This window comes from Stegostoma tigrinum, chromosome 9, assembly GCF_030684315.1.
Source record: "Stegostoma tigrinum isolate sSteTig4 chromosome 9, sSteTig4.hap1, whole genome shotgun sequence".
Taxonomy (NCBI): domain Eukaryota; kingdom Metazoa; phylum Chordata; class Chondrichthyes; order Orectolobiformes; family Stegostomatidae; genus Stegostoma; species Stegostoma tigrinum.
This window is the reverse complement of record NC_081362.1, coordinates 37395619-37422051: the sequence shown is the minus strand read 5'-3', so window position 1 is coordinate 37422051 and position 26433 is coordinate 37395619. Positions and strand designations below refer to the sequence as shown.

The 26433-nt window shown below is 40.6% G+C and overlaps 2 protein-coding genes across 3 annotated transcripts in view; one reads left to right on the top strand and one right to left on the bottom strand.

The window, feature by feature from the left end:
* Positions 1–108: 108 nt before the first annotated feature.
* The window catches only part of tfb1m (transcription factor B1, mitochondrial), a 61292-nt gene continuing 34967 nt past the window's right edge, over positions 109–26433 (bottom strand). Inside the window, exons 6-8 of the mRNA XM_048535832.1 lie at positions 21240–21359; positions 6098–6225; positions 109–484 (exon numbers count right to left, since the gene is read on the bottom strand). Coding sequence (XP_048391789.1) covers positions 277–484; positions 6098–6225; positions 21240–21359 — 456 coding nt within the window. The 3' untranslated portion in view covers positions 109–276. The remainder of the gene's footprint in view (positions 485–6097; positions 6226–21239; positions 21360–26433) is intronic.
* LOC125454725 (claudin-20) lies at positions 9382–16678 on the top strand. Of its 2 annotated transcripts, none has more exons than XM_048535833.1 (3): positions 9382–9742; positions 15139–15227; positions 15366–16678. In XM_048535833.1, exons 1-3 carry the CDS (start codon positions 9686–9688, stop codon positions 16066–16068), a joined length of 849 nt encoding a protein of 282 aa, XP_048391790.1. In that variant the 5' UTR covers positions 9382–9685; the 3' UTR covers positions 16069–16678. The 2 variants fall into 2 exon arrangements, with proteins under 2 accessions (XP_048391790.1, XP_048391791.1); XM_048535834.1 differs by lacking the exon at positions 9382–9742 and adding an exon at positions 9745–9760.

Sequence of the window (26433 nt, the reverse complement as noted above, 5' to 3'; positions counted from 1 at the left end):
TGCTGGAAAACCCATACGTTGGATAAAACAAACAATTTGTGCAGACCATAAAAATAAGCTTTCAGTCCCTTCCATTACAAGTGCATAGCCCAAATAAGATATAAACAGTTCCAATGGAAGCATTTTATTTGAAAGATGGTAATAATTATATGTCAAAGCAGATTGAGGGTATTTTTATTGAATGTCAATTTGATGTAGTTTTAGTAACTAATACAAAGATCCAGGTTTTAGATGTTTTAACCTTCACTTATAGCACACTCCTCGTGATTATTTCCGTTAATGGAAGAGCTTCTTCTGTTGTAATTCTTCTCTGAAGTTGTAATTGAAAAGATTTTGGTTTTCACTGCACAGTTGGTAATATGCATCACAAAGAGCCCTGAACTGAGGTATAGAAAGTTCACCTGGTCGGAGTGTTGGGTCGACATCAGCGAGACAAAGCATTTGTTCTGTTAGCTGTAATCTCTGAGCTTCAGGAAATAAAATTCTAATAACAAAAAAAAATTAAATGTAATTAATTTAACTTACATTTAAATTAAATGTATCTCTTAGAACTATGCTGGACTATGTTCCTAATTTCTTTACATCAAAGCAAAAATTAAAAGGGAATGTTTGGTAATGTAATTGAGAGAGACCCCTTAGTGACGTGTGACCATAATATGACAGAATTCTTCATCAAAATGGAGAGTCAGGCAGTTGATTCTGAGGCTAGGGTCTGAACCTTCATAAGGGAAGCTATGATGGTATAGCTGTGATGGCTTGGGAAATGTTATTGAAAGGAATGATGATGGATAGGCAATGCCAAACCTTCAAAAACAGCAAACACAGATTGTTAATTCCTAATGGTCACAAGAGTGGAAAGATAACAGTGGTCAAACCATGTCTTGCAAGGGAAGTTACAGATAATTAGATGTTTTAAAAAAGCAGCATACACATTCGTGAAAAAAAGAAAAAGGCCTGAGGGTTGGGAATAGTTCTAGAAAGTCAGCAAAGGAGGGTGAAGGGTCTGATTAAAGAGAATAGGTATGTGAGGAACATACCTATAGAGATGATGATATTCAATTTGTAGATAGAAAAAAATTGGAAAACTAATAATCGGTCCTTTACAGTCAAAAATGGGGGAATTAATGAAGAAATGGTTGACAAACTAAATTCATACTTCACTAGGGTGGACTTGAATAATGTACCATAAAATGAGAGGAAACAGAGTTTAGTCAGAGGAAGGAACTGAAGTAAATCTGTGTTAGAGAAATTGATGGGATTGAAGGCTGATAAATCCCCAAAACCTTGTAAATCTCAGTTACTTAAGGAAGTAGCCCCAGAAGTAGTGGATGTGTTGATGATCATCTTTCAAAATACTTTAGACTCTGGAACAGTTCCTATTGATTAGACCACAAGACACAGGAACAGAAATTTGGCCCATCAAGTCTGTTCTGCCATTCAACCACAGCTGTTAATTTCCTCAACCCCATTCTCCTTTCTCTCTGTAATCTTTGATCCCCTTGACAATCAAGTGCCATCTCTCTTAAATAGACTCAACAACCTGGCCTGTTCAGCCTTCTGAGGCAATAATGTGCATAGATTCACAAGTTTCTGGCTGAAGATATTTCTCCTCATTTCAGTTCTAAAGGATATCCCCTTTACTCTAGGAATGTGCCCTCAGATCCTAGTCTCTCCTGCTAATAGAAACATCTTCCCAACGTCCAACTCTGTCCAGGCCATCCAGTCTTCTGTAAGTTTCAACTAGATTCCCCCCTTCCTTCTAAACTGCAGTGAGCATAGACCCAGAGTCCTCAAACATTCCTTACATGTTAAGACTTTCATTCCTGGGTTATTCTTGTGAGCCTTCTAGGGAACCGCTCCAGGGCCAGTACATCATTCCTGAGGTATGGGGCCCAAAATGTTCTAAATGTGGTCTGACAAAGCCTTAGAGCCTCAGAAGTACATCCCTACTTTTATATTCTAGTCATTATGAAATAAACGCCAACACTCCATTTACCTTCCTAACTACCAACTCAACCTGCAAGTTAATCTTAACAGAATCCTGGACTAGGACTCCCAAGTCCCTTTGCGCTTCAGAATTGTATTCAATCTGCTGCTTTTTTTGCCCTTTATCCTAACCTGTCTAAATCCTTCTCCAGCCTCCCCAGCACCTCAATACCACCTGCCCCTCCACCTATATTTGCATCATTCGTAAACTTAGCCTGAATGCCCTCAGTTCCTTCATCTCAATTGTTAACATATAAAGTGAAACTCTGTGGTCCTAACACTGACACTTGCGGAACACCAGTCATCAGTTGTAATCCTGAGAGGGATCCCTATTATCCCCACTCACTGCTTTCTGCCAGACAACCAATCTTCTATCCATGCTAGCACCTTGTCTCTAACATCATGGGCTCTTTTCTTACTCAGCAGCTTCCTATGCGGCACCTTATTGAAGGCATTCTAGAATTCCAAGTAGATAACATCCATTGGCTCTCCTTTGTTGAATCCATTCATTACCCCTCCTCAAAACGAATTCATTTGTCAGGCATGACCACCCCTTGATAAAACCATACTGACTTTGCCCTATTTTATCAAACACTTCCAAGTATTCTGAAATCTCACTTCACAAATAGATTCCAAAATGACTGAGGTCAGACTGATCGGCTTGCAATTTCCCATATTTTGCCTTACTCCTGTCTTAAACAGACAGGTTACATTAATGATTTTCCAGTCCTCTAGGACCCCTCCCTGACTAGTCACTGCTACACCGCCACTATCTCTTCAGCTCTACCTTTCAAAAGTCTGGGGTGTAGTCTATCTGGTGGTCCAAGTGATCTATCCACCTTCCGACCTTTCAGCTTTTCTAGCACATTCTCCTTGGTGATGGCCACCAATACTTATCTCTGCCTCCCCCCTCTAACCCCTCCCGACTGTCTTCAAATTTTGGAATTTTTTTTTTGTGTCTCCTGCATTACTCCCAGAAGCTCCTGCCATTGCTATTCCATTGTCTTTCCTGCTAGGCTGTCCCAGTCAATTCTGGTCACCACCTCTCTCAAGCCTCTGTAGTTGCCTTTATTCAACTGTAATACTGTTGCGTCTGATTCCAGCTTCTCCCTCTGAAATCACAACAGTAAATGCTATAATATCACGGTCACTACCTCCTAAGGGCTTCTTCACTTTAAGCTCCCTTATCAAGACTGCCTCATTGCACATCACTAAATCCAGAATTGTCAGTTCCTTAGTGGACTCCTCCATAAGCTGGTCCAAAAGTAGCTATCCTCCAGTTGAAAAGGGAGGTGGAGAGAAAAGAGGAGTTTACAGACCAAAAAGTCTTGGACTTTCAGAAGGCTTCTGACAAAGTCCCGTGTACGAGATTAATGTGTAAAGTGAAAGTGAAAGTGCATGGGATTAGGACTGGTGTATTGTGATGGATAGAAAATTGGTCAGCAGCCAGGAAACAAGCAGGGAGTGGGTACTGTGACTCCAACTATTCACAAAATGTCAACGATTTAGATGACCAAGCTAAACATAAGATCTCAAAATTTGTAAGTGACACAAATACATAGAACATAGAACAGTACAGCACAGAACAGGCCCTTCAGCCCACAATGTTGTGCCGACCACTGATCCTCATGTATGCACCCTCAAATTTCTGTGACCATATACATGTCCAGCAGTCTCTTAAATGACCCCAATGACCTTGCTTCCACAACTGCTGCTGGCAACGCATTCCATGCTCTCACAACTCTCTGCGTAAAGAACCTGCCTCTGACATCCCCTCGATACTTTCCACCAACCAGCTTAAAACTATGACCCCTCGTGCTAGCCATTTCTGCCCTGGGAAATAGTCTCTGGCTATCAACTCTATCTATGCCTCTCATTATCTTGTATACCTCAATTAGGTCCCCTCTCCTCCTCCTTTTCTCCAATGAAAAGAGACCGAAATCAGTCAACCTCTCTTCATAAGATAAGCTCTCCAGTCCAGGCAGCATCCTGGTAAACCTCCTCTGAACCCTCTCCAAAGCATCCACATCTTTCCTATAATAGGGCGCCCAGAACTGGACGCAGTATTCCAAGTGCGGTCTAACCAAAGTTTTATAGAGCTGCAACAAGATCTCACGACTCTTAAACTCAATCCCCCTGTTAATGAAAGCCAAAACACCATATGCTTTCTTACCAACCCTGTCCACTTGGGTGGCCATTTTAAGGGATCTATGTATCTGCACACCAAGATCCCTCTGTTCCTCCACACTGCCAAGAATCCTATCCTTAATCCTGTACTCAGCTTTCAAATTCGACCTTCCAAAATGCATCACCTCGCATTTATCCAGGTTGAACTCCATCTGCCACCTCTCAGCCCATCTCTGCATCCTGTCAATGTCCCGCTGCAGCCTACAACAACCCTCTACACTGTCAACGACACCTCCGACCTTTGTGTCGTCCGCAAACTTGCTGACCCATCCTTCAATTCCCTCGTCCAAGTCATTAATAAAAATTACAAACAGTAGAGGCCCAAGGACAGAGCCCTGTGGAACCCCACTCACCACTGACTTCCAGGCAGAATATTTTCCTTCTACTACCACTCGCTGTCTTCTGTTGGCCAGCCAATTCTGTATCCAAGCAGCTAAGTTCCCCTGTATCCCATTCCTCCTGACCTTCTGAATGAGCCTACCATGGGGAACCTTATCAAATGCCTTACTGAAGTCCATATACACCACATCCACAGCTCAACCGTCATCAACTTTTCTAGTCACAATGGCCTAATCCTGCTCCTATCTTCTTTGTTTCCATTACAATTAACCAGTTATCTGTGAATCTGTAGCATTGAGAGAGGAGTAGCAATAGCAATCAGATGCTTGGGGCACCAACAGTATTCCATCTGTGATCATCAAAGCTAACAGATATTTACTTCTATCAAGGCCCCATGCACTGTGCCTATGGATTTAGGAGGAAAATCAAGTACATTGCTGCAAGATCATGAATTGCCTATTTCCTGTGGCCAGGGAGATCCTGCCAGATATACTGTGGCTTTAGACCTTTCGTTGGAGCTTCTGTCATGTTCCTTCCTGCCAGATAAATCCAAATCCACTTCAACGGGGGAGGATCACACAACATTTGTTCAAAGCCTTTAAAAAGATCCCACGACAGGCTGATAAGGTTGGAAAAAGCACATGGGATCCAGGGTAATTTGGCAAGCGGAAAACAAAATTGGCTTGGTGGTAGCAGACAGAGGGTGGTGATAGAAGGCTGTTTGATTGACTGGAGCCCAGTATCCACTGGCATACCACAAGGATCAGTGCAGTGTCCCTTATTATTCATGACATATATAAATGATATAGAAGAGAATGTGGTACGGATGGTAATTAATTTGTTGACAACACGTAGATTGTCAAGTCATTGAAAGTGATATTGGCTATGGTGCCAAAATTAAATATAGTCTAGACGGCAACACTTTAGCATCAGTCACCTGCCTGCACATCTTTGGACTGTGGGAGGAAACCAGAGCAAACCCACACAGACATGGGGAGAATGTGCAAACTCCACACACACAGTTGCCCGAGGGTAGAATCTAACCCTGGTCCCCTGGCGCTGTGAGGTAGCAGTGCTAACCACTGAGCTACCCTGCCACATGATGCACAGATTGCAGATGATTGCAATGTCATAATGCACTTTGCACCATATTTGTAAGCCACCGTCTCTCTCTTCAGTACTGCATACAAAAAATACAATCTTCCCTTGAATGTTGCCAAATTCGTATCAATCCACATATGGTCAGCCAAATATTTCATTTCCCACAAACGTTGAAGAGACGACTTTGGAATATATTCAGCACAGCAGCACTGACAATGAGTTTCGATAAGATGCTCCCAATCTCTCAGTACAGTAACAATTTGTCCAACAAGCTACAACACATTTAGAGTCCCAATACCTTAATGATTAGGTACAGTGGTGGTAGAGGAAGAGAAAGGAAGAAAATTCTGAATTCCATATTCCACTACCTCATGAGACATTGGTTTAATGTATTACAACTGATACAATAATATTATCACCGTGATGAATTTACTTTAGTTATTGCAAAAATAGATCAATCGATAGATACAAAACTGAAACTTACTCAACTCCTCTTCGGCAGTACTTTCTCTTAAAGCTGAAGATATGTCTCACCACTTTTTCCACCAGTTTAAAGGGTTGGTTAATTTGTGGTTGCACCAAAGGCACAAAGTGCACAACTCCTACATCAACCTAGACATCAAAAATTAGATTACATTAAGTACACGAGAAAATCTACATTTAAAATGTCATGTTTTAAAATGTATCTATTGGATGGTAAAATGGGTTTGATGCAACAAACATTGGGCATGTTCAACCTTTCTACCTGACTCAATATTAGTCAATATGTCCTCAACTCCTTACCATGTAGCTGATCACTCAGACTGACAACTGATCATATTGTTCGAGTAAAGTAACCCTGCTGTTTATATGCCAATGATGGAAACCCTGCAATGATCTTGAACAGGCTAAGCCCAGATCATATGGTACTCACAACAGTAGATATCCCTAATTGTTTCTGGGCCTTTCCTTTTGTCTCAGAATCACAAATAAATAAATTTTCACAGGAGAAAAGCAATACACATGGATCCACATCCCCAGAGTCCTACAACAATCAATCTATATTCCACTAGGCAGTGAATGGGGTCCTGACAATGCTGAACCTGTCCTTCAATGAAAGCACTCTGTTGCAGCATCTTCTGATAACATCTAAGATCAAGGGTGGGCAGTATGTATAACTAGCTTATCTTTTGCTAGTGCTGCAAGTAACAGTCACTGTTAATTACAAGACAACAGGCTGGACAATTAGTGGCCCAGCATCTGCAGGAACACTGGTTGGCAATGCTTTGGTCTACATCAGAGGACTAACATGCTGTGACTGCCAGGAGGCCCTGACTCATGAGTGTGAGGGAAATCAGAAATGTTTTCAGACTCTTTCATTATTACCAGAATCTTACCCCAATTTCACATCACTGGTACAGCCTACAGAATATTTGGCAAAGACAGGGTTTGCCACTTGAGAACAGATAGAATCACGGAGAATCAGGAAAAGGTATACAAAGATAAAGGAACCACTGGTCAGGAGTGCTGGATTTGGACAGACTATTCCATTCAGAAATTATTGCAATGCTGTCCTTGAGCAGTGGTATAGTGAATAAAGTGGTCTACTACACCATCCAGAGGTCTGCGGTAACTATGGTCTCTCCCAGTCACAGTAGCATTGGATTGTTCTGCCTGGGCATTTTTGATCAGTGAACCAGTGATGTCACCCTACGTACCTGTCATACTTTGGTGAAACTGTTAAACAGAGGCAAAATAAGATTAGTAACAACAGCAGAAGAATCAAATGGAAAATGGTTTTGATTCCCAAAGACGGGTTCATGCAAATATTGCAAGGTGTTGGGTCAACTCCCACAGAAATGACTTTGCTACAGGGTGAAGCCCATCATTATGAAATACTGGTTAAAGAGGAGGATGGCAGCGGAGTTAGGAACATCCCAGAGGAACTGTTTATAGATGGAGCTAGAAGATATGTAGATGTGGAACCAAAGACTGGCTGGGCTGTAGTAAAATTAAATTGAGAAATAGCGAAACAAAGAGACACACAGATGGGGGATATTTTTGCCAGGTAGTTGAATTGGTGGTACTCACCAAAGTAATAAAGTGATGTGATGGGAAGTAGGTTAATTTTACATAGCTAGTCAATATGCCTTCAGAATAGCACGATTATTTAACAGCATGGGAAGGAGGAAATACATAACTTCACAAACACAAACAGATTGTTCTATCACTGCTACAGATTGCAAGCCTCCCAGGAAAAATTACTGAAGTTAAGGCCCACTGAAAAACCAATGACTCAATTCAGCAGGAACATCAGTAGGTAGAAACTATGATCCTGACTTCACCATCCAGGGCTGTAATTGTTATTAGCCCAGTGGAGAACAATGTTAAGAAGTGCACTTCAAGAAGAACAGGAAGAGTGGGAAGAGAAAGGGCCTGTAAAAAGCAGCGGGGGCGAGGGGAGGTATTTGGTGAGAGGAGGATGGAGTGGCAGTATGCACTGTGTCAGACAAATTTGCTGAAAATACATGAGTGTACACCAAGGAAGAAATGTCATGGTCAAATTTCTGGAGATCTACTAGCAGTAGCCTGGCAGGCTGGCAGGGACTTGATCAAATATTGTCAGAGGTGCTCCATCAATGCAAAGTTATAAAATAGGAAAGGCCATTAAAATCAAAATTAGTTAACCAGCAGAGAGCAAACAGCCTGTGGAAGAACTTCCACATAGACTTTATGGGTACCCTACCCAACAGCCAAGGAACAAACATATTGCCCAGTTATAATGGATCACTTTACTTGAAGGGCAGATGCATTCCAACACAGGACTGCTCGGCCTTCAACGTAGCAAAATTCCTGACAGAAGTAATACCAAACGGGGGAACGCTCCTCCAAGAATACTCAGATCAAGGGACTCTCTTGACATGGAAAGTACAGAATTATAGAATCCCTACAGCGTGGAAACAGGCCCTTTGGCCCAACAAGTCAACAATGACCGTCAGAGCAACCACGCAGACTCATACCCCTGTAAACAACCTAATCTGCACATCCCGAAACACTATGGGCAACCTGGAGTCAAATACAGGCCAGACTAGGTAAGCACAGCAGATTTCCACCCTGAAGGACATTAGTGAACCAGATAGGTTTTTATGACAATCAACAATGATGGCTCTCTATTGCAGAATTATTTTAAAACTGGATTCAAATCTCACCATGCATCATGGTGGGATTTGAACCAGTGATCCTGGAGTTTTCACTTGGGATTCTGGATTCCTATCACTTCCAAACTAACACCATTTGAACTAATGGCTGAAAGGGCTGTGCAAATTGCAGTCTCCTGTGCTCTCTTCCCAACTGTAACTGTCCTACCATCAGAGGATGCTATGTTACTGGACATGTATTCTGTACGTCGCAAGTGGATAAATTAATATTTCACATATCGTTACAACTGCAAATAATGAAGATGCAGTACCACTGAGAGAGTTAGAAGCAAGCAGTAGCACTGTGTTAACAGTTAAACGCACTGAGGTTCAAATAAGTGACCAACAAGAGATACGGGACCAAGAAAGGAGCAAGGGAAGTAAGGAATCACTGAATGTACTGAAGTCAGGAGAATAGCTTATGGTAAAGAAGTCCCATGACTGGCTTGGGCTCACTGTGGGATGACACTTTCTAATCAATCTGCTCGGTCTGATGCTATTACATATTTCTGGTGTAGGTGGGTCTTAAACCCAGGCCTCCTAGCTCAGAGGTAGGGTCACTACAACTGTGCCACAAGAGCCCTGATGGCAAAATATGTGAGGTGACTGAAGACCAGATGAATGTGTCTAGGTATGTCAGACAACCGAAACAGAAAACCTAATAACTCTCAAACTGTCTCCGTCAGCCAGGCAGAAACGAGTCATTCTCTTAACGATTTTATTTCGGACAGATCTAGGGTGATGACAGCCTGGAAGATTGCCACTTTAACTACCATCCAAGAGCAGACAGCCACAGTTTGGGAATCCCCAGTAGTCCACATCAAAAGGAACACACATCTACAACCCCATCCATAGCTAAGAAAACCACAACGGAAACTCTCAGATGTTTGCCAGTCATGAGAACGCACAGCAATAATGCAGCACTGGGAAGACAGAAGATTTGCTGTGAGAAGGTGGGGGCTCATTTAACGGTTAGTAATTCGTATCCTAAATGATATCTTGGGGTGGACTAATTCACTCCCACTTCTTTGGGAGCCATGATTACAGACACAATATTGTGAACAGCAAAAAACATGTGTTAATCAGCTTTGGTGTAGTGATTTGTACGATGTAGCAAATTTACCAACTTGCTGCAAAGACCCATTAAGTGCTCACCAATGTATCATCTGCTGAGGTTGGGATAATTAGAATTGGGTAACAGCAAGGGTGCACAGAAGAACTGTGATTCACAATCCAGGGTGCAGAATATGCTCTTACAACCATATATGTGCAAAGAGAAGGTATAAAAAGGATTTAACCTGTTGTCCTAGGTAAAATCACTGACTCCCAGTCCAAGTAATGTGGCTCAGAATTTAATAGATAATGTTCAACCATATACTGGAGATAAGATTTGGAACTGCATCTTGACAAAAACATCAAGCTGTACAATCATTAGATCTTCTTGATCAACTTCAGGAGAGGTAGGAACTAGTGGTCACACAGTCTATGGCTTGACAGAATGATGAACGTGACAAACATGAGCAGGTTCCTGATGGCTGTGCAATGGGAACATGAAAATGGAAGTTGTAAATGTTTGAATCTCCGACAGTGGTTCAGTTGAAAGATCCTAGGGAGATGTGTTACAATTCACTCCTAAAGTTTGAAATACACTCTCTAGATGGCCACAGAAGAAATATGTACCAAAACATAGCACTACACCATTTGCTCCTCTAATACTCTAAAACCCCATCAGTAGTGATTCTGCCTCAGCCAGTTCTCTTGAAAAGTCATAGAATCACAGAATCCCTACAGTATGGAAAAACAGGCCCTTTGGCTCAACAAGTCCACACCGACCCTCAGAACATCCCAGCCAGACCCATCCCCCAATAACCCAGCTAATCTACACATCCCGAAAGGATGATACGCACCTATGAAAGACTGGGATGTGGCAATGACCACACCTTCTGTATACATTGAGACTTTTGCCTCATGGGCAGGGCTCTTACCGGTTGTGATCAGCCCATGGTGGAATGACACATTAAACACAAACAAGACCCTGGAAATGTAGTCCGGGTGTAATGGAAAAGACTTCAGTCACGAATAACACAACTATTCAGAACAGCCATCAGACAATCACAAGGTGAAGGCTCGGAGTGGATCTTGTTTAGGCGCTGCAAAATTATGAGAGTAATATGACAGCGATTAAGCCAAAGTGGCAAGAATGCTGTTTAACCAGTGGGACCAGAAAACAACACTCATTGACCAAATGCTGATGATATTCATGACGTATACAAATGGTGATAATGGAAAACAGGGATATACTATAGAATCCTCCACAGTTAACACATAAGGAAGGAAGTAAGGATGGGATATCATTTAAGTGAGAAAAGTTTCAAGTTTAGCTCACATCATCAGGACTTTGGTGACACCAAGAATATATGAGAGCTGAAGTTAGTTGAAATCCAGTCAGATCCTAGAGGCAATAGGGTGTGGGAGTTCTTGAGAAATGTTCCTGTGTCATTACTGGCCTGAACAGAGATTGAAAAGCTGTCACTGTAAGGAGACAACAAGGGAAGTTAATATTAGATGTTATGGTAATATTTGCTTGTGATGTGTTTGAAAAATGCAAAGTAAAATGTCCCAGAAACAAGATGCCAGAACACAAATGAGTTTTAACATTGCAAAATGGTGTAGTGGAGCACAGGACTGCCTGAACAAGTAGCAGAGCTTTGTAAAATGGAGCATGGTCTCAGACCGGAACTTGTGGTCCCTTATTTAAATGCTTGAAATAAAAACTCTGGCTTACTTGAATCCCAAAGACTTGACAGTGGTCTTTTCGCCACAACAATGATGAATCTACCAAGTGAACTGGTGACAACAGTTGAGCATCAATCACTGGGCACGATAACTTTAATGGGGGTTGAGAACATAAAATGGAGGGGCAGAAATAGGCTATTTGGCCCATTGATTCCACTCCCCAGTTCAATGAAATCATGGCTAATCTTCCATTCCTAACTCCACTTTCCTGCTTCATTCTCATTACAGTTATTTCTGGAAACATAGAAAATAGGAGCTGGAATTGGCCTTTCAGCCCTTTAAGTCTGTTCCACCATTCAATATGATCATGGCTGATCATTCAACTCAGTACCCTATTCCTGCTAACTCCCCATAGCCTTTGATCTTCATAGGAAAATCCCTCCATAATTGGATTGAACTAGTTAATCTTCTCTTGGCTGCTTGCAACATCAGTATGTCTTTCCTGAGATAAAGGGAATGAAGCTTTTCAGAGCATTCTAGGTACAACCCTTACCAATTTTTAAATATTTCATATTTTTCAAAATAAAGGCCAATATTCCATTGGCCTTCCCCATTACCTGTTGAACTTGGATGCTAGCTTTTTGCCATTCATGGTCTAGCACACTCAAATCCCTTTGAGTTGCAATTTTCAGTGGTCTGTCCCCATTTAAATAATATTCAGTTCTTTTACTCTTCCTTCCAAAATGCACAACCTCATTTCCCATTTTATATTCCAAATGCAAAGTTATTTTTCCAATTCATTTAACCTGCCTTTATTCCCTCAACAACTCCACGTGTCATTCTCACAAAGTGCCTTTCTACTTATTTTTTGTGTCAGCTGCAAACTTGGACATAGTACACTTACTACTGTGATCCAGTATATATTAACAGATATTGTATACAAATTGTGGTCCAGCACTGATATCTGTTGTACTCCACTAGTTACAGGCTGCCATCCTGAAAATATCCCCTTATCTCAACTCTTGTTCTTAGTCTGTGAATCTCCTATCCATGTTAATATACTACCCCCAACATCATTGGACTCGTGTACAGTATTTTAGCAAATGCCTATGGAACAATGTGAAAAATGCCTCGTGCATGGGAAGGAACTGTTGATGAATCAGAATACTGGTTGAATGCAGAATTAAAAGCCAGATTGATGAACATTTAGAACTCTGATACAATCTGGAAAGGATTTGCAGCTCCTGAAGGGAACTGCTGCAGTCTATGAAGATGCAGGCCACTGAGAGAATGCATTGGAAAGTATGTAATAGCATTCTGCCAATAGTTAAAGGAGTTGAGGGGCAAGATAAGGGGTGCAGCTTGCTAGGAAGGAGAAAGGGAAGCAAGGAGTCACAAGATGTGCTGAAGTCAACAAAGAAGGTTTCGTAAAGTTGTCCCTGGAAGAGTTCAGCTTGAGATGGCGATGGAATGAGGTGATAATGTTTTACTGTTCTAACTTTGATAGATGTATTTTTCCTGTAACACGACAGTTGCGTTCTTGACCTCGCACTGTAGAAAATAGCCATAGAAAATCGTGTTACAGGGAAATTGCCACAGAAAATTGCTACACCTATAGAGCACGAAGTTTCGTGTTATCCAAATATCATCCATTCTTTATAAATCGTGTTATAACCAATTCATGTTAACTAAACACATGTTATAGCAGAAATACCTATAGGTATTTTTGTTTGCTTGCTCAAAATTGTGTAATTTAGTGGTTTTATTCTCGTTGTCTGTCCTTGGGATCTTATACTTTATCTACTTTAAAAGATATTACTGGTCCCTGTTTAGGCTGTAATATTTTGGTGGTTTTGTCTAATATCATAGCTGTTGCAGTCCTGTGAAGGAGTGGGAACTTCAAGGACACAAATTTTTAGATGAAACAACATATTCAAGTGTTTGAGAGGAAAAGAAGGTTGGCAGTTTATGAGGATAATTTTTTTTTGAGGGGATAGCTGTGCATGGCAATCTGGAGGAGGGAGGGGCAGTGTTTGAAAAGAGATGTTAACAATATCAGCTAACATTTTAGACCAGGAATAACCAGTGCAGACTTTCTCAGTCACTTGTTAAGAAACTCAGTAGTTTAGGAAGACTAATGTCCTTATTCACAGGCTAGGAATCTTCGAGTTCAACTCCTTTTAGCCATATGGCCATATTGTTCTCCCTTATTTACACATTCTTACTGAAAAACAAGCTGCTGTCTTCATGCTGAATGGACTTGAATGTCATATTTCATTAATCAAGAGTATATTCCATTCTCATCAGTTCTTAAAAAAATTGCACCTGATAGTATGTTCACATCATTTCCAAATCCAATACTGAATTAAAATTTTAGAAACACATTTCAAATATAAATACCAAGTGACATGGGAATTTTTATGCACCGGATAACTGATTAAAAACAAATCCTAAATTAATGGATTTTAAAAAAAAGTTCTATTAAATTAAAATTATAGGTTCATAACACTATTCAGTCCACTTGATCTGCACTAGTTGTTTCAAATAATAATCCAATTAGACTCAAACCTCTTTCTTTTAATAATTCCTCCACAACCCTCCATTTTATTTTGAACTTCAAATAGTTATCCCTTCTGCTTTTGAAATTTATAAATAAATCTTTTCTCCATCACTCTATCAGGCAGAGAGTGCATTTCAAATCCTAACAAGTTATTCTTCATGTCACCTTGATGGATCTTGTATGGATCATCTCAAATCTTCTGGTTAACAAACTTAAAGTTACTGGAAACAATTTATTTAATTGTTATCAAATCTCTACTTTGCATTCACCATACTAAGGAAAACAGTTAATTTTCTCCAGGCTATCCACAATGGTATTATTCTAGTAGATCGAACCTTTACCCGCTTGAAAATCTTACCCCTTTCCTAAAACGTGATATCTAGGTTTAGAAACAATAATTCAAACCACAGATGAATTATGATCCTACAAAGTTGCCAGGGTTGGTATAATTAAAGTAGCTCAGACACCACCACACAGCTACAAACAGTAAACTTGCCACAGTTCCAGAGGACAGCTCTCTCATCAGTGGCAGACAACTGGTGGCGAGTTTAACTCGAGGATGTTTAACCTGAGGATCACCACACTTCAGGCAAGGGGCAAGGTTGAGAAGGCGGACCTTTTTGGTAACCTCAGGCAGTGTGGGAATTGAATACATGTTGTTCGTGATACTCTGCATCACAAACCAGCTAACCAACCTCCTCTACGAACAGCACATAAGTGATGAGACATGAAATCAGTTCATTACTTTGTATCTGGGTTAGGTGGATACTGAGGGGAAGAGACAACTTATGGCTACTTTTATATTTCATTAATAAAAGAAAACATAGAAAAGTTTAAAGCAATATAGCTCTTATCAACAATACAGAAAATCATATTACAAACAGTCAGTCAAAGGCAGCATGTCAGTATTGAATAAAATATTCAGTTTATTAACTGAACAATTCGCAGTATTGCATAAATTTCTATTTTCGAAAGCAAGCAGCACTGATGCTAAGGACAAACCAATGCCACTTTGATCTATTCACACTAATTTGTAAATTCTCTGTTCTGTAGGTAGCTGTGCTGACAGCAAGCCTTATCAATGCAGTAGTACTAAATTTAGCTCTCAATCATTCATGCAGTTCTGGATACAATTTCTACAGGTAATTTTTTTCTTAAATTTTCATTAACCATGATTATCATTTTCATTTTATTGAAATTTTAAACCATGTTTTACAACAAGTATTATACCCTTAAGCAGAGCTGAAAAGAGCTTGATTAATTCTATTCCAATAAAACAGGACTGAACTGGAGATTCCAAACACAAGGTGTCAGAAGATAACAATGGCTTCCACAAGACTGCAGATTTTTGCACTTTTTTTGTCCTTATTTGCTTTCCTAGGAGCAGTTGCAACCACAGCACTTCCAAACTGGAAGGTTAATACCTTTGAAAAATCAAATGTAATCTCCACAACAAAACAGATGCAAGGTCTGTGGATGGACTGCACATGGTATAGTACAGGGCTCTTCAGCTGCAGGTTTAACTTCTCCATCTTAGACCAGCCAGTGTACATGCATGCCTGCCAGATTTTGATGCTTCTGTCATGTATTATATCATTGGTGGGAATTGGGATTTCCCTGCCTGGTATGACGTGTATAAGATGCGGAAGACATCAAGGCTCAAAACGTTGTGCTGCTGTAACAGGAGGGGTCTGTTTCATTACTGCAGGTATAATGTGTTTAGTTTCAGTGTCTTGGTTCACAGCTGAGCTCATAAGCCACTTCTTCAAACCATCTGTCTCAGAAGAAAACAGATATAAAATAGGAGGAGCAATATACTCTGGATGTATTTCTGCAGGGTTCCTATTTATTGCAGGTGCAATTTTCTGCACATCGTGCAGAAATCCACAAAGAGAAAATGTTGAATACTCAAACAGAAGGCACTACCCCAAACACCAATCTTTGGGAGATGAGACAGACTACTCTCTTCGACATGATGTGTAAAGAATTACAATGCACTTGTAGCTATGTCTTACAGTGTCATGTTATTAAGACTGCTGCTTGGAAATCTGACAAAAATATTCTTAGTTTCAATTTATTCTTCACAACAAGAATGTGCAGATACTGAAGATTATTGTCAACTATTGTAAAAAATGTTCAATTGTCTAAATTAAAAAAAAACTTTTCCAGTAGGTTTCAAACATGAGAGTGCAACTTCTAATGGCAGTTTTTTTTTAATTTTGTAAGCAAAATCATTTTAGGCAATGGAACAAAATACAGCCATTGAATAAACTTGTTTGGTCGGTTATAGGCTACATTTGGATCAGTACAGATAAGATGACATTTATCTCTAATAATAATGTGAAGTACTGATTTATAAAAACCATTATTAAACAAAAATAATGCTGCGTAATTAAAGAAAATACTGCAACACCAATTTCATTTTGTTCAAGTGAATTCAAAATCTTATGCTTGTCACTAGAATAAATTACAGCATATGCAATATTTCTCTGTAAATCTAAAGTTGGTCGCCCCGTTACATTGAATGATGGTAAGATTATACTTGGAGTGCTGTGCACAGTTTTGGCAAGATGTCAAGCAGACTGTCAACATACTGGAGGTTACAAAAGGATTTAAAAGGTTGATGTTATAGCAATTAAGCAAGAATAAATAAGGTTTATTTTGAGCCCTCTTCTCGTAGTTTGAGAAGTGACCTATTAGAAGTCTTTGAAATGTTTAATTTTTATGGGGTATACACTGTGTTTAAAGGCTATCAAGATAGGAGTCAATAATACATCAAATAGAGAAACTGGAAGTAACTCAGAATGTAAGAACAGTTTGGCACATTAATTATCTGAGACAAACTACATAGATACATTTAAAGGGAAGTTAGGAAAACATGTAAGAAAGAGGAGAATTAAAGATTATGTTGACATGAGTTAGATGAGGATGGGCAGGAGGGGGTTTAAATGTAGTATACACTGTCAAGCATTGATTGGACCAAACGGCCTGATGCCATGCTGTGTAACCTTGTGTAATGCTATGTAAAAATGGAATACATATTAGTAAGCATGGAAGCTTCTCTCTTTTAAAAAAAAATCACTGATGTTTATTTTTGTAAAAACCACAAGGACTGCAGATGCTGTAAAGCTCAGCAGGTCTGTCAGCATCTGTGAAGACAAATCAGAGTTAACATTTCAGGTCTGGTGACCCTTCCTCAGAATTAAATGTTCAGATTAAATAATTACAGCAGGCCATTTTAATATAATAACTCTTCAAGCTAACAGTGAGAAAAAAAAAGGCTTATATGCTTTTACTAATTAGGTGACAGGCAACCGATGGGCAGGAACATTTTCAAGATTAACTGGCACAATAGTATTTTAATACTTCATAATTCTCAGCAAAACACAACCAGAGGTGATATGGAGATGGATACAGAAGAGTTGAAAAACAAACAGAACAAGAACTAAGCACAAATTCATCTTCACAGCCTGGATTCGCTCTAATGCGAACATATTCTGCTTGAGACCTTCACTGTTCAGTTAAAAAGTGAGCTCCAGCTGTCCTTGCTTTTCAATCCCTGCTTTTCACTGTAACCATAACCATGGTTACAGAATGTATCGGGATCTGTCTTTGCTTTCATATATTTGCCTTCAGCCTTGCTGTTACCATTTATGGCACGCAGCTGCAATTTTCATTCAAAACCATGTGGCCTCATTTCAGAGTGCAAACATCAAAGAAAAATTATGAAAAACAGTATCTGAATAACCTTTAAGAACTCCAGTTCGTTTTCCCATTCCCCACATAAAATCAACCACCACCATCTGTAGCTCCAGTCATACAGAAACTGTATCTGTGCACTAGCTTTACTTAAGAATTTTTTTACAATTATGGCATACTATATTTCATATGGTTCAAACAGACTTTAGCTACATTCTACACAGCTGGGATGCTACAAAGTAATTTCAAGTAAAAATGTCATGCTCAGTATTCATTTCAGAGAATGTACTTAAACCACATCTTAGAGTATCAGTAAACAATGTAATTGGTTTAAACTGAGCTTCATTCAGTCAAATTGCCAAAAAAATGTTCCTTTAAAATCACCAGCTTTTGTGGGCAAGAGCTTTCAAGCAATGAAGAATAAATTAGCTATCTACCAAATGCTTAAAAATGCTAAAATATTTTCATCACTTCAGGGGCGGCATGGTGGTTCAGTGGTGGGGACTGCTGCCTCACAGCATCAGAGACCCAGGTTTGATTCCAACCTCGGGCAATATCTGTGTGGAGATTGCACATTCTCCCTGTGTCTGTGTGGGTTTCCTCCAGGTGTTCCGGTTTCCTCCCATAGTCCAAAAATGTGCAGGCTAGGTGGATTGACCATTCTAAACTGCCTGTAGTTTTCAGGCATGTGTAGATTAGGTTATAGGGGGATGGGTCTGGGTAGGATGCTGAAGGTCGGTGTGGATTTGTTGGGCCGAAGGGCTTGTTTCCACACTGTAGGGATTCTATGAAACAAGAATTTACATATGAATGTATAAAAATAGTTGAGATCAAGAGATTCAACAAATATTGCTCAGACAATAACATTGCAACTAAGCATCATAAACCCCACGCAGCAGCAGCCAAGTATATCGGACAAGCAAAACGTTCCTCAACTAAACAGGAGACAACATGTAGTTAAAAGGAGAATCACTGCATAACCATACAACTTAAAGGGGGCAAAGAAAGTTAATTAAGTATATGGGATACTTGGCTTTGGGTACAAAACAATGAAAAAACAAGGAAGTGATGTTAAACCTTTACAAGTCACTGATTAGTTCTCATTTACAGTATCACGTGCAATTCTTGGCACCTTACTTTAGAAATAATGTCAAGGCTCAGGAGAGGGTACAGAGGAGCTTCACACGGATTATGGCCTTCTGGTATGTACAGAGATATTGCTAGCATTATAGTCGCTTTCCTTAAAGACCACAGATTTAGATCTTCCCTTATTTGTCTATAATTACTCAAAATTATCAGGCGTTTTGATGCACATGTAAGTTGGCATCCAGAGGTAATAAATTTTAAATTATTTGTAAAGGAACTTAGCATATAAATAAAGAAAAATTACTTTACACAGTGTTCTGTGATCCAAAATGCATTATAGAAAGAGTAGAAGAACCAGGTTCCACTGAGCACTGAAAAGTCAATAGAACATGTGGTTGGAAAAGCACTAGTTTGTAGGGTTAACGAGAAAAAGCTGGAATGCCGTGGGAATAAACTGACATCTTTTTCAAAGAAGGGATGAATGGCACTTTTCTGCGCTGCAAGGTACCATAAGATCTGCAGCAAGTAGATGGAATAAACCTGAAATATAAATCAAGGAGTGCACTTCTAACAACCTCCACAAGGCCATTTGAGATGCTAAGAGGAAGTACCAGACTAAGTTAGAAACCCAAACTAACCACATGGACATCTGCTGCCTATGGTGAGACCTACACGACATAATGGGATGGAAAATAAAGCAGAACAGAACAGCAGAAAAAGACGCATCCCTCCCTGATGCACTCAATGCTTTTTACACGCAGATCAGGGAAAATGCCAGTGGAATTGTGTCACCTGCACCAACAGTCCCAGATACACCTGATCCATCAGTCACCGCTACTGCCATCAGATCGGCCTTCTTGAGAGTGAACCCAAGGGAAGTGATGGACCCAGACTGGAACCACAGCTGTACGCTCAGAACCTGTAGGCGGGACAATTCACTGTCATCTTTAACCTCTCCTTACAACAATCAAGACGACCACCACCATCCTGGTACCAAAGAAAATACAATGCAATGTGCCTCAATGACTACTACCCAGTGGCTCTGACCTCCATAATTATGAAGTGCTTCCATAGGTTAGTCATGGCTCACACCAAATCTAGCCTCCCAGCCTGCCGCGATCCTCTGCAATTTGCCTGTTGGAACAACAGGTCTACGGCAGACGTCATTTCTCTAGCCCTACAATCATTCCCTGGAACTTCTGGATAATGAGGTTACCTATGTCAGGCTTCTACTTATCGACTACAGTTCTGCCTTCAACACTACAATCACAACCAAACTAATCTCCAAACTCAGAGACCAAGGTCTCTGCTCTGCCCTCTGTAACTGGATCCTCAAATTCCTGATCCATAACAACAGCATCTCCTCAATAACAATCCTCAACAACAATGGCACCCTGCAAGGGTGTATACTTGACACTTCATTCAAACTATTTACAATTTCGCCGATGACAGCAAACTTTTAAGCCAGATATCAAACAATGACGGGACAGAATACAGGAAGGAGACAGAATGGTTGGTGATGTGGTGCAAAGATAACAAACTCTCCCTCAATGTCAGCAAAACTAAACAGCTGATCATCGATTTCAGGAAGCAAGGAGGACATGCCCCTATCTATATCAACGGACTTGAGTTGGAGAGGGTTGACAGTATTAAGTTCCCTAGGAGTAACGAAAACCAATAATTTGTCCTGGACCACCCACATGGATGCAACAGTCAAGACGACACAACATCTCTTCTTCCTCAGGGAGCTAAGGAAATTCAACATATTCATAAGGACCCTCATCAACTTTTACAGATGTATCATATAGAGAATTTGATCTGGATGCATCACAGCTTAGTATGGCAACTGCTCTGCACAAGACCATAAGAAACTACAGAAAGTTGTGAACACAGCACAGACCATCACACAAGCCAACCTCTCATCCACTGACTGCATCTACAGTTCTCTTTGCCATGAAAAGACAGCCAATATTATCAAAGACCACTCCCACCCTGGTTATAACCTCTTCCAACAGACAGAAGATACAAAAGCTTAAATGCAATTACCAACGGGGTCAAGAACAGTTTCTGACCAGCTGTTATTAGAATAATGAACGGGCCTCTAAAATTTCTAATATTGATCTTACTTTTGTACACATTCTGTGCATCCACATCTTTGTATGCCTCTCTCTGTTCAATCACCCTATGATCTGTACAACTTTGTGTTATGATCTGCACATTTTTGTATGTTATGATCTGCCTATACTGCATGCAAAACTAAACTTTTCACTGTACTTGGTACATATGACAATAAATCAAAACAAATCAATTCAAAAACAAAATCAAACTCACATTATGGACTCTTTAAACATTAGTTAGATGCACCTTACCTTAGGTTTTGGAACAAAGGCTCTGCCTGGTATAGTAAAACAGCTCTTTACATTACACAAGTATTGAGCCATTATAGACAGTCTACTTCTTTGCCTACTGCCTGTACTTGCTGTGAGACGCTGGAAAAGAAAGTATGTAATTTCAAAATCTATAATGCATACATTTAAAAAGTAATGTTGTACAGTTTACTTACATGAGCATAAAGTGAGCTCAAGAACAAATAAAACAGTCACTGAATTATATTGTATTCAGTCACGACAAGTGAAGGCACCTTTAAATTTATTAGTACCAGACACTGGCTGCAGTTATTTCATCCTTTCAGAGATAAGTAACAAGTCACCGACTGAAAATAGTACGGTTCCTTGATACATGTTTAATTTTTATACCTCATTTTCAACCACAAAAACAAATGGGTTAGACTTTACAAAGTGGCTTGTAGCTGCTGTCCTTCTGTCAGCATTTGCCCTCTGAAAGTGACTCCAACCTCAGGATGTCAATATTTACAGATTTGCATAGAAATCCTGATGATGCAGTCTTCCACTAAAGCTGCACAACAGCATAATGTGTTCCAGCTTCACAGTCAATCATTGAAAACAGCAACAGTTTCAACATTGCTGCTTACAAATCAGTGTTGGAAATCTCATAGTTAGATTGGATTAGATTTCCTACAGTGTGGAAACAGGCCCTTCAGCCCAACAAGTCCACACCGCCCATTGAAGCATCCCACCCAGACCCATCGCACCTACAGCCCACAGACCCCTGAACGCTACGGTCAATTTAGCATGGCCGATCCACCTAGCCTGCACATCTTTGGACTGTGGGAGGAAACCGGAGCACCCGGAGGAAACCCACGCAGACATGTGGAATGTACAAACACCACACAGACAGTCGCCTGAAGCTGGAATCGAACCCGGGTCCCTGGTGCTGTGAGGCTGCAGTGCTAACCGCTGAGCCACCGTGCCAGCCCTTAGTCCATTCGTCGCTGTCCCTTGGATCTCTCCAGCCATTTTGTTCGTCTCCAGCACTCCCTCGCCTTTAGTTTTTTTTTGCCAGTCACTGAGTGTGTCTGACCATCAGCAGTGAAAATCCAGCCAATCTATTAGAGTTTTAAGGTAAGGGGATACCATTTGATGCTAAACTGTTTAGCATAATAGAAAAGAAAATGATGAGCTGACTTTGACAACAGACTGAGCTGGCAAACAGTGCAGGAATAATCATGCCACACTGCTCTGTAAGGCACTCCAAAATGTAGAAAATCCCAGTTAGGCCATCAGAACAACTGATTTACCTGACGGTTGCCAGTAAGGACAGAAGCCATTCATACTAACTTTCATCATTAACAGAAAATATCTATTTGTTGTAACATTTAACTTTAACCTTCATCAGAGAAAAGAAAGAATTTCTACATACACACACTCGATTAAAAAAAAAGACAAATAAGTTTGACACAGTTACATTGGGTGGAAAAATAACACAGTAAATAAAATTCTGAAGATCACAAATCAAGATTAAGGCTTAGTTAAGTTTTCTCACGCAGTACTTTTAATTTTTTAACACTGATGACACGCTGTTGTCCATAGCGTGATGGACATTCTTTGTCTTGTTAGCTGATTGGGTCAACCCAAATCTTTTCTTGTACTAGAATGCTTGTTTTAAGATTGCTTGATTTTCAAGCGAGGGAGCGAGAGACAGGCAGACAGTCACCAGAGACAGAGAGAGACAAGAGATGGGAATGAGGAGAAGTATGGTTGATTCCAATTTGCAGGAAGTTTCTCTATATTACTCTGGCACTAACAGCTTTTTAACATTCTGGATTCCAACCAGAGGGCTGTCATCAGGCACACTTACCTTTACCTCCAGTGCATGGGTGGGTAGATGGATATTGGAAAAGAATTCTCCCCCTCAGGGCTTAAAAAGAGCAACAACAACGCACTGCACAATGCAAAAATATGCAGCATTTTATTTTCAAATTGCAAAACTCTCCTAGTATTTCAGTCCACTTCAGTTTATTGGCCCAAAAAGAGAGAAATGTAGTCTCCCAACACATTTTGATAGTGCTGCCTTACAACAACAAAGTATTGACTAGATCCAAACAAATCAGGTAAAATTAATTTGATTTGAAGACCATCCAGTTGTCATGACAGCAGTAATATCTTTGAGCAAAAAATTGGCTAATTGACATCTGACAGCCCCATTAAGCAAATACTTGACAGCCACTTAAAAGGGCCCTGTAGCAAAAACAGAATCTTCAAAAGGAAATTCACAAAACTAAATTTAAATATGAAGCCCTGCAGCAGCTATCTGTCATGGAAAACCTCAAATACTAGTGGCCAACACATGGACATAAATGGAAGAAAGGAAGGCAATCAGGTATAATGACGCTCTCCATCGCGTGCTGCCTGAAACAAGGTTAATGGTCACCTTAGCAGGCTCAGGGGCAGGCCCATAAAGGAGGTCCTTTGATAAGTCCTCCACCCTGCTCCATTCTACCCTGGATGGCCAAAGGTTTTGGGGAAGGAGGCTTGGGGGAAAGGGGGAAGGCTGAGGTGGGAGAGGGTGGAAGGGTAAGGGAGAGGTAGGGGAACAGGTAAGGAGGAAGAGGTAAGGGAACAGGGAAGGGAAGGGAAGATGCAGGGAAAGGGCAAGAGGCTAAGTCAGTGGAAGGGAAGTGGGCAGAGGGGGGGTGTGAGCAGGGGGAGGGGTTACTCAGTGCATGAGTGGGGAGATGGATATTGGAAAGGAAGGATCCTGCTGAACGCCAAACCCTGCACTTGCTGAGCTCCATCCCTCTCCCAATGACCCTGAGAGCTGAGCCCAATCTACATTACTGACTGAGGAGCAAATTCCTGCAGATGGTGGAATCTGAAGGGAAAACATAAAATGCTGGAGGTCACAGTGGGTCAGGCAGCATCCATGGAGAGAAAGCAAGCTAATGTTTTGAGCCAAGATGACTCTTCAGCAGAGCTGAAATGAAATGTGGAGGAGGCACCATTTATGCAATAGTGGGAGGGAGGAAGATTGGCACGCTGGGGGAAGAAAGGATGTTGAGAGTTCAGATTAAATTATCGAAATGTGAGAATGGTGAAATAATGGTGTGCATAACTACCAGACTGGAAAGAGCAGACAGTCCCACTGGGCTGGGGGAAGGGAAGAGAGGGTAACAAATAATGTAACGTGCAAAGCTAAAAAGGAAAGAAAGAATGGGTTCATAATTTAAAGGTGCTGAACTCAACATTGAGCCCTAAAGGTTGTAAACTGCCCGGTTTGAAGAGGAGATGTTGCCTAGTAGATGTTTTTCCTGCAGCAGCCACAATCTTACCTGTAGTACTGTTCAGCATAAGAACAGTGGTCTGTGATTGGCCAGCAGCCCTCAGGTAGCAAGATCTGTCCCCAGGGTCTTCAGTCAAGGAGAAGGCCCACCATTGTCTCAACAGTGTCTGGTCGGCTTATGGTTTGGAATCTTTCTTCCATGTTATATTTTTCACATTTTAATGATTTGTATCTTTGCTTCATCTTTTTGTACTCTGTACTTTCTAACTGCTTTCATCCTCCATTCCTCATCCTTTCCCCAAGCCCCGCTTCTAAGTTTAAATGCCTTCTCGCTCCACTGTACATCAATTTTGTCGATTCATAAACTCCTTGTGTTTATGACACAAACTCCTTCCTGTTCAAACAGAGCTTAGGGCAGTGAAATAGTTCAAATCTTCTCTAGGACTGATACCAATCTCTCATAAAACGAAAGCTTTCTACAACACTCTCCCGATAAGCAGTCCTCTAGTGAGATTCAAAGCTCCTTGATTTTCAAGTAAGTTATCAAGTAATCAATTGCAACATTAAATGATAGTCAGAATTTTCCAGTTCCCAGAAAGGGGCAAAAGCCATGACCTGAGTTCCTAACAGCCAGAGCTTAGGAAATCAAATTATCAATTCTCATTCTGTTAGCTGTGGGCACGCCATTGACATCATCAGCGATGCCATTAACAACATCAGTGATACCACAGTCATCAATCATTTCATGATTAGTAGTGATTTATATCCCATCAAGAGGAACATAGCAGACAGCAATTTTAAACTGTAGCACAAACTTATTTTGTCTTCCCCCTGTCAATCTGAAGACCACTGACCAAGCTTTCTTTTACAAATCCACTACAGATGTGCTTCATTTCCTTCTAGTTTGAGTCAACACAGCAGATGGAGATACTGGAAATTATTAAAATGACATCTTTTACATAATTAAAACCAAAAATGGGCGTTGAGAGAGTCCTGACCCAATTCAAGCTCTATGCCTGATACTAGAAAATCAGCCTCACTGTTTAAAGAAAGCGAGCAGCGAGCCAGGCATTTCTATGATTAAAAGAGCAAGCAGTGAGCATGGTTGCGAGCCATGCGTCGAGGAGCACGTGGCTGCAACATCCACGGCAGCGCCTTGGTACTGAAGTCACGATTCCACAGAGACACAAAGCAAGAACAACCAGCTGACGAACTTTATTACTCTTCATGTTGTTTTATATTATTTTAATAAGTTTTATGGTGCTTTAGTGCTGATAGTTCTGAAAGTCTTATTTTTGTTTTGAAGTACATAAGGAGCTACAGTACAGTGATCCAAACTAGGAGGGCCCTAGAATTAATGCAGGGACAAAAACAAAGTTGCTGGAAAAGCTCAGCAGGCCTGGCAGCATCTGTGGAGGAGAGAAAAAAAAAGTTAACGTTTAGGGTCCAGTGACCCTTCCTCAGTAACGCAGGGATCCGTTCTTGGACCCCATCTATCACTAATAATGACTTTGATGAAGAAACATGATATAGAATGAAACAATAACCTTCATGAATGAAGTGAAAGAACTAAAACAGATGCTGGTTATCCACTTGAAGGTATAAGCTTTGGAACAAAATTGAAACTCAACCCAGGAGTAGATGCTACAACATTGCCAGACAGTTAGCCTTGATTGATGTCTGCGAGAGAGAGATCAGCTAACCTCAAGGTTCGAGAGACACAGATCTTCAGGTGTATGGTTAAATCACCATGAAACTTAGAGAGGCTAAAATGTCAGTAAAACAGTAGATATTAAGGAACCAGAATATCTCACTGTTGAGCAGAAATGCATGGCTTGTCCAGATTTCTTCGAGGGTGGATTCCAAAACTATTTAAAGGCTGTGGTAAATAGAAACAGGATTGTTACATTGCAATACAAGATG

Excerpts from the sequence above, each read along its gene's own strand:
- LOC125454725 (XM_048535833.1), top strand. The coding sequence starts at position 9,686 with ATGAGAACGCACAGCAATAATGCAGCACTGGGAAGACAGAAGATTTGC. Across the intron at positions 9,743-15,138 it reads AGAAGATTTGCTGTGAGAAG|GTAGCTGTGCTGACAGCAAG; the intron begins GTGGGGGCTCAT and ends TCTGTTCTGTAG. Across the intron at positions 15,228-15,365 it reads TCTGGATACAATTTCTACAG|GACTGAACTGGAGATTCCAA; the intron begins GTAATTTTTTTC and ends CCAATAAAACAG.